The sequence below is a fragment of the Protobothrops mucrosquamatus genome, unplaced genomic scaffold, assembly GCF_001527695.2.
Source record: "Protobothrops mucrosquamatus isolate PMUCROS unplaced genomic scaffold, P.Mucros_1.0 scaffold5388, whole genome shotgun sequence".
NCBI lineage: Eukaryota > Metazoa > Chordata > Lepidosauria > Squamata > Viperidae > Protobothrops > Protobothrops mucrosquamatus.
The window spans coordinates 31097-38579 of record NW_015391249.1 but is presented as its reverse complement, the minus strand read 5'-3'; the positions used below and the strand labels follow the sequence as shown (position 1 = coordinate 38579).

At 43.3% G+C, this 7483-nt stretch overlaps 1 protein-coding gene across 1 annotated transcript in view; it reads right to left on the bottom strand.

The window, feature by feature from the left end:
• Positions 1 to 5912, bottom strand: part of LOC107299736 (cysteine and histidine-rich domain-containing protein 1-like) — a 15723-nt gene extending 9811 nt beyond the window's left edge. Inside the window, exons 1-5 of the mRNA XM_015829077.1 lie at positions 5801 to 5912; positions 2113 to 2162; positions 924 to 980; positions 336 to 496; positions 164 to 185 (exon numbers count right to left, since the gene is read on the bottom strand). Coding sequence (XP_015684563.1) covers positions 164 to 185; positions 336 to 496; positions 924 to 980; positions 2113 to 2162; positions 5801 to 5864 — 354 coding nt within the window. The 5' untranslated portion in view covers positions 5865 to 5912. The remainder of the gene's footprint in view (positions 1 to 163; positions 186 to 335; positions 497 to 923; positions 981 to 2112; positions 2163 to 5800) is intronic.
• Positions 5913 to 7483: the final 1571 nt, after the last annotated feature.

The window sequence follows — 7483 nt, the reverse complement described above, 5'->3', positions numbered from 1 at the left end:
GGGAAAAATGCATCATTTTAATGATTCAGTCTCAACAGCTTAATATTTTGAATATTTAAAAGAAGTTAAAAAAGAGTTCTTCATATTAATATTCTTGGTAGTTACTATTATCATTCAAAAGGATTATATTATAGATTTACAATTTTATCTGAGGTGGCTTTACAATGATATTTTGGGTTTCTTCTCTTCAGGGAAAAAAAATAAAATAAAATACACTTAGACATTATGCTTACTTAGACAGCCAGTAATAAATATAACAAAAATGAAGTTATAACCTACAAAGTTGACTTGACATTATTGCCAGTCTTTAATTGGTATTATCGTAGTATTGTTACCTGGGTCTTTCAATTGCTTCTATTGGCTTTGGTGTTTGAATTATGTGCTCTTGAAATTTAGGTTGCAGATCAGTTAATTCTTTTTCTTCACAGGTAGTTTTCACTTCAGGTTTGACTGGTTCAGGGGGTTTCTCATTATTATGGAAGCCCTTGGTGCAACCCTGTTGTAAAAACATTGTTTAATACAAATTGTTACTCAGTTCTTACTCAGTTCTATCGATGTAGTTGAAAATGTCTCCTTTCTTATTAGCCTTCAGATTCTTTATCATTCTAATTTGTATGCTTGGTTAAACGGATATTCCATTTTTTTTACTAGAGTTATCATACATATACACCTACACCAACTTCTGTTCTTCACGCATTGTAAGATGTTAGGACAGCAGAGATCCTGTGCTTTAAAAAGCTTAGATAGTAAGAGTTCCATTTAAACACAATGTGCCATGTAGGACACATACAGGAAATTAAATAAACCCAGCCAGCATTTGCATGTGTTCACCTTCCTGGAAAATTTAATTGATTGAATTTGGCACTCAAGCATTAATATCATACTATAGTGTAAATAAAACCTACGTAGCTACTAATACATACCTTAATGCTTAAGAAATCAGAAAAGTCTGTTGTTCTTCTTTTACAGCATGACCAGCCCTATAAAAATATGGCAACATTGAACATTTAAATCTTATCGAGTGTCAGGTGCAAACAACCAGACCCACACGTGTAGAGCTACCTTATTGTTCTCTGCCTATAGTACAAGAATCTACCCAGACTAGCAAATTTTGTCTAGAAAAGACCAGATAAAGTCTAAGTGATTCAAGGAGGAGAAGTTTAGACCTAGTCCTGTTGTGTTTAGCTAGGGCAGTGGTTCTCAACCTTTTTAATGCCGCGACCCCCATCCGGTCGTAAGTCGAGGACTAAACCGGTCGTAAGTCGAGGACTAAACCGGTCGTAAGTCGAGGACTACCCAACCGGTCGTAAGTCGAGGACTTTCCCTGCCCGGGAGCGCCGCGCATGCATGGTTCCGCCCCCTGCGCTGGCTGAGGCATAGCTGGCAAGCAGCAGAGACGGAGCAGGCCGCCCACCAGCTGGCCCAGCCCAAGGGAGGTAAGGCACCCGCCGGAAAAGGGGGAAAAAATGGCATACAGCCTTGCTTGGCGACCCCCGTGAAATGGTCGATCGACCCCAAATGGGGTCGCGACCCATAGGTTGAGAACCGCTGAGCTAGGGAGACCAAGCTGAATCCTTTCTTGAGCCCTCCTCCCATCTAGGATGGTTGCTCTCCAGCTTCAGGTGAATATTATTAAAAAACATGTGAACTACAAAGAAGAAGATTTAACACTAATCTGATGGTGCTATATTCCTCTTAAGTTATTTGACATGGCTCCTACTTTTTTGTCATTCAGTTGCATCATTTCTTTTCATCTCTGTTTGTACTGCCCCAACTAAGGCTTGATTAAGCAATGAAACAAGTTAATTAACTTTACAATCAAAATATCTAGTAAATACCTTTCTGCCCGACTGAGCCCCCCAAAAATGAATAAACTGAAAAGAATTCCACACAATTCAGTTGGCTGCATGTACCAACCTTTCCCCCCACGATTTAGCCTGTATTTATACCGAAGGTCAATGTTATTTGAGGAATTTAGGGGGGGGGGGAAAGTTTTACTACATTCAGGTAAACTGACAAGAGGTCATGTAAACACTTGAATTAACTAAATTAACATGATTTAGTTTCAGTTTTTTTAAAAGCCCTTGAAATAATTTACATTTGCCCACTTACTTTAAGAGCATCATGAAAGACAGGGACGCCTGGGTGATATGTGCATGATTCTAAAAAAAAAAAAAAAGCAGATAGCTCAGCCAAACTCAATAGTGAGTAACTTTATATGAAGCAGTATTTAGCTGAACAATTTAGTCTTATGCAACAGTGACACTTTCAAGATGTGAAACAAAGCCTGCAATTCCCTACAAATTCCTTTTCTCTACTGATTGATTGTCCTTCCCTCTCTCTTATCTCTGCTGGGTTCTGTTAGTCTAAATTTAGAATGTAGGCTATTCAGGGAAAGAGAACGTCATTTAGTTATTATTGCCACAGTGTATTATATAATAATATTTGCTATATAAAGAAATATAACTGATTTTTTTTCTTAGTAAATCATAATTCTGTTACATTAAACTTTCATTTGTACAACACATATCCCACCAAGCATTATAAGTGTACATTCCACATGAGTGTCATGCATATTGCTTAAACCTATGTTCTAAAATAGGGTTGAACTATTAACTGTGCAAGAAAAATAAAGTTCTTCCTTAAATGACCACCATATAAACTCCGCAGAAATATTAGTATTACCTCACAAATATTTAGATCATGCTTTTTTTTTTTTAAAAAAAAGAACTCAGCAAAACAATCAATGACATCTAAACATCAGATAAGGGGGTGGGGATAAATATAGTAGATTCTGATTATTCACAGATTCTGTATTTGGGACTTTGCCTACTTGGTAAAATTTGTAACTGCAATCAGTATCTGTAGTGATTTCATGGTCATTCACGCACATGCAGCAGAGCAAAAGATTTGAGTCGTCTGACAAACACATTCACAACTGAGGTTTCAGTATTGACCAATTCAATGTTCGCATCTTTACAGAAAGTAGCTACTATAAATATTGAGAATTAGATAATTAGATAACCTTTATTGTCATTTTTTTACTGTGGGCGCATTGGCACACATTAAAAATGACTGTACATTACATTCACTAGCCCTCTGCTATGTTGTTGCCAATTCTTTACTGATCGAGGATGAATACATGCCACAAAGAACTCCAGTTTGGGAAAACATCTTGCAAAATAACAATGAAAGCCTTCCCAAAGGTAGAAGACATGGAAGGAGATTGCTGGTCACAGTCTGCTGGTGTTTCAACCATTCAATCCATGCAGTTTCTTTCTGACAAAGTATTCTTCTTTAACATTATCACAAGATATCATAAGGTAAAAAAAGATGTGGTGAAAACTGTTGCTGAAAAGAGACATGGAAGAAAGAGATAGCCATGTACATATTTGCAACTTCCAAAAAGTACTTAACAATGATTTCAGTTTAGGTATTAGAAGTTATAATTAAACATTTGGACATATGCAAAAGGGGGCTAAGAATGCTCACACACAAAAAAATGCTATCTTATGTTACAAGGGATGTGCAGTGATCCAGATCTGAAGGGGGGAAAGCTGTTAATAAAGCACAGAGGAACCCACATGTTTTCACCTGCTGGAACTTGTCAAACATCATTTACAGCAGCGGTTCTCAACCTATGGGTCGCGTCCCCATTTGGGGTCGATCGACCATTTCACAGGGGTTGCCAAGCAAGGCTGTCCGCCATTTTTTCCCCCCTTTTCCGGCGGGTGCCTTACCTCTCTTGGGCTGGGCCAGCTGGTGGTCGGCCTGCTCCGTCTCTGCCGCTTGCCAGCTACGCCTCGGCTGGCGCAGGGGGCGGAACCACGCATGCGCGGCGCTCCCGGGCAGGGAAAGTCCTCGACTTATGACCGGTTGGGTAGTCCTCGACTTACGACCGGTTTAGTCCTCGACTTACGACCGGTTGGGGGTCACGGCATTAAAAAGGTTGAGAACCACTGATTTACAGGGATTGTGGAGTTGCCAATAGGTGAGAGGCACATGTGTACTTATTATTTCAGCTTATTGTAACATTTAAAGCAGTTTATGGCAATAAAAAAAACACAGAATGTAAAGCAATCATAAGATTCATACAACTGAAAAATTAAAATCCATCAGATAATGAACAATTATGACAATAATCAAGCTTTTGGCCGCAGGGGACATCTTAAGAGGACATCTCCCTCCAGCTGACCAAAGCACCAGCCAACTTAAGTTTCTGTGTATTCCTTGAAAGCCTATTGTGTATAACAATTGTGTATTAAGTCTCCTCTCTTTTCTTCTTTACTATCCCTAGCAAACTTTTACAGATCTCAAAAGTGGACTACCGGGGTTGTAGGCCAGACAGGTGTTGAGGTGCACCAGATGAAGAAGTCAAAGAGCATCCTAAAAAAGGCAGTTATGGACCACTCCTGTATTGTTGAACACTGTAAAACTGTGTTATATAGAGTTTACCACCGATGATTAGCACTAATGACCTTAGGGGACCTTGACAGTCCAAATGGAGTCAGACCAAATTCCACAGCTGCCCACTTAGCGCAGGGGTCCTCAACCTTGGCAACTTTAAGCCTTGTGGACTTCAACTCCCAGAATTCCTCAGCCAGCCAGCTTTGCTGGCTGAGGAATTCTGGGAGTTGAAGTCCACAAGGCTTAAAGTTGCCAAGGTTGAGGACCCATGACTTTAGCAGGCAAGTCAAAACACCATCCAGGAAGAAGGCAACCCTGCCATTCCGTTTTATTTAAGATAAGATCACCTTTATTGTCATTTTTTATTTTTTACTGTGGGCACACTGGCACACATTAAAAATGAAATTCTGTTGCCTGCTCTCAAAAGTGTACACATACATAACACATATACAAGTATGCTATATACATACATGCATACATACATACATAGGTGTGTATACCTACTCTCTTACATATAAATACATTTATTTTATTTACATCACCACAGATCACTTTAGCCCAGTGTTTCTCAACCTTGACCATTTTAAGGCATGTGGACTTCAACTCCCAGAATCCCACAGCCAGCAATGCTGGCTGTGGAATTCTGGGAGTTGAAGTCCACATGCCTTAAAATGGTCAAGGTTGAGAAACACTGCGAAGTTTAGCCGGAGTTGTCAAGAGAAATCCAGGGGTCAAGTTGGACTCCAAAGGAGGCTCCAAGTTGATGTCTCTCAATCTGGGCCGCTTGAAGACGGGTGGACTTCAACTCCCAGAATTCCCTAACCAGAAAGGCTGGCTGGGGGGATTCTGGGAGTTGAAGTCCACATGCCTTAAAATGGTCAAGGTTGAGAAACACTGCCAAGTTTAGCCGGAGTTGTCAAGAGAAATCCAGGGGTCAAGTCGGACTCCAAAGGAGGCTCCGAGTCGACGCCACTTGAAGACGGGTGGACTTCAACTCCCAGAATTCCCTAACCAGAAAGGCTGGCTGGGGGGATTCTGGGAGTTGAAGTCCACCCATCTTCGAGGGGCCCAGATCGAGGGGCTTTCTGGTAGGCTTCTCCCTTCCTCCGAGATTTTTTGTTTTTCCGCCTCCCCCACAACCCGTCAGGCAGGCTAAACCTTCCCCCAACCACAAAGTTCCCACAACCCCCTTCGCCCTCCCCAGGCTAGCGGGACTACCATCCCCATAAGCACCCGCAACACAGCCTGCCTGCCTTCCTTCCCTCCCGAGAGGCTGTGTGGCTCCAAATCCCATCGCTCTCTGCCGTCCGTGCCGGCTGCGGACCATGGGGACTAGAGTTCCCGCTCTCTGGAAGGCGGCAAAGCCGACGATTCGGGGGGGAATTTCGCTCACCTTCCGTGTTGGTGGCCGGGTCGAAGCGCTGCCCGCATCCCCGGTTGTAGCAGAGCAGATCCATGGCCGAGGAAGGAGCAACGCCGGTCGATCCTGCACGATCGACTGAGTGATTGACAGGACAGGAAGGAAGTCGCCGCCTCTTCCTCATTCCGGACGGGGCCGATCGGCAGCTTCGGGAACGTTCGCGAAACTTCGCGGAGTCGAGCCGGTGGGCGCAGGCGCATAACCCACCGGCGCTTGGAACGGGAGGGCGGGAGGGAAGAGATGAGCGGCGCATGCGCGTTTTGGAGCGGCGGACAGGCTTAGGGCGCGAGTTGAAGCTTGCTTGGAGAGAGGCGAGTCAGGCAGCTGTTTTTGCAAAGTTCATCCCGGTGATTATTCACTTGGGCAAGAAATGTTTGTTTGTAGCGGAGCTAAGGCGGTCCGTTCTGGGTCTTGCACCAATCCGGGAAATGAGTCAGTCCAGGAACCGGGTTAAAGGTGTTACGTGTGAACGGATCGCTTGCGGGACAAAAAGCAATGGGTGCAAGATACGGGTGGGAGAGGAGAAGGAAGGGGGAGAAGAGAGGCATGGAGGAGAGGAGAAAGAATTGCTTTCGGGACGCTTTAAGTTGTGGGTGCTCCATCACTGGAGGCTTTTAAGAAGAGAGTGGACAAACCATTTGTCTGGAATATATAGGGGTCTCCTGTTTGAGCAGCGGGTTGGACTAGAAGACCTCCAAGGGCCCTTCCAACTTTGATGATGTTCTATGTTCTGTATGTAATAATTAGAGCTTTAATCTTTAACAAACACAACTGTAAAAGTACTTCTGAACCCACCAGCTTCGGGCTGTAGGAGGCAGACAATTTCAATCTCTGCAGAGCTAGAATATAAAATATAGAATAGAATAGAATAGAATAGAATAGAATAGAATAGAATAGAGCTGGAAGGGACCTTGGAGGTCTTCTAGTCCAACCCCTCCCCCTCAAGCAGGAGAACCTATATACCATCTCAGACAGATGATTTCTGGAGGCAAGCTGTTCCACTGGTTAATTGTCCTCACTGTCAGGAAGTTTCTCCTTAATTCCAGGTTGCTTCTCTCCTTAATCAGTTTCCAAACATTGTTTCTCATCCTTCCCTCTGGTGCTTTGGAGAATAAGATGACCCCCTCTGCCTTGTGGCAGCCCCTCAGATACTGGAACACTGCTGTTGGAGTCAAGCCTCCATAATTCCCAGTGATTAAGGATGAAGTGTGTGTGTGTGTGGGGGGGGGGTGTTTCTGGAAGGAAATGAAAGGATATCATTTTTAATTGAACAGAGGGGCAAGTTATCCAAGCCATTTTCAACCTGCTTCTAAACTGTAGTATTAGCAGTAACCAATATGAAAGGCATTTTTATCAACTTCATGCTCATAATTTCAAGAGGGTAATGGTGGAACAGAACAACACTTATCACCCAAGGTGAGCAGCGTGGTGGCCTAGTGGTGAAGACTCGCCTCCCATTCAGAAGGTTGAGAATTCAATCCTAGACAGCGACAGATGTTTATCGGCGCAAAGAAAAAAATATCTGCTGTGAACTCCCGTGTGGCGTGAGGTAGGGCATCCAGCCAGTAAACGCTCAGCTCCATCCAGTTGCCCTACCCCGAATTAAGGGATTACAGGGTAATAAAAAAGGGAGTTTATCACCCAAGGTCAGCTATG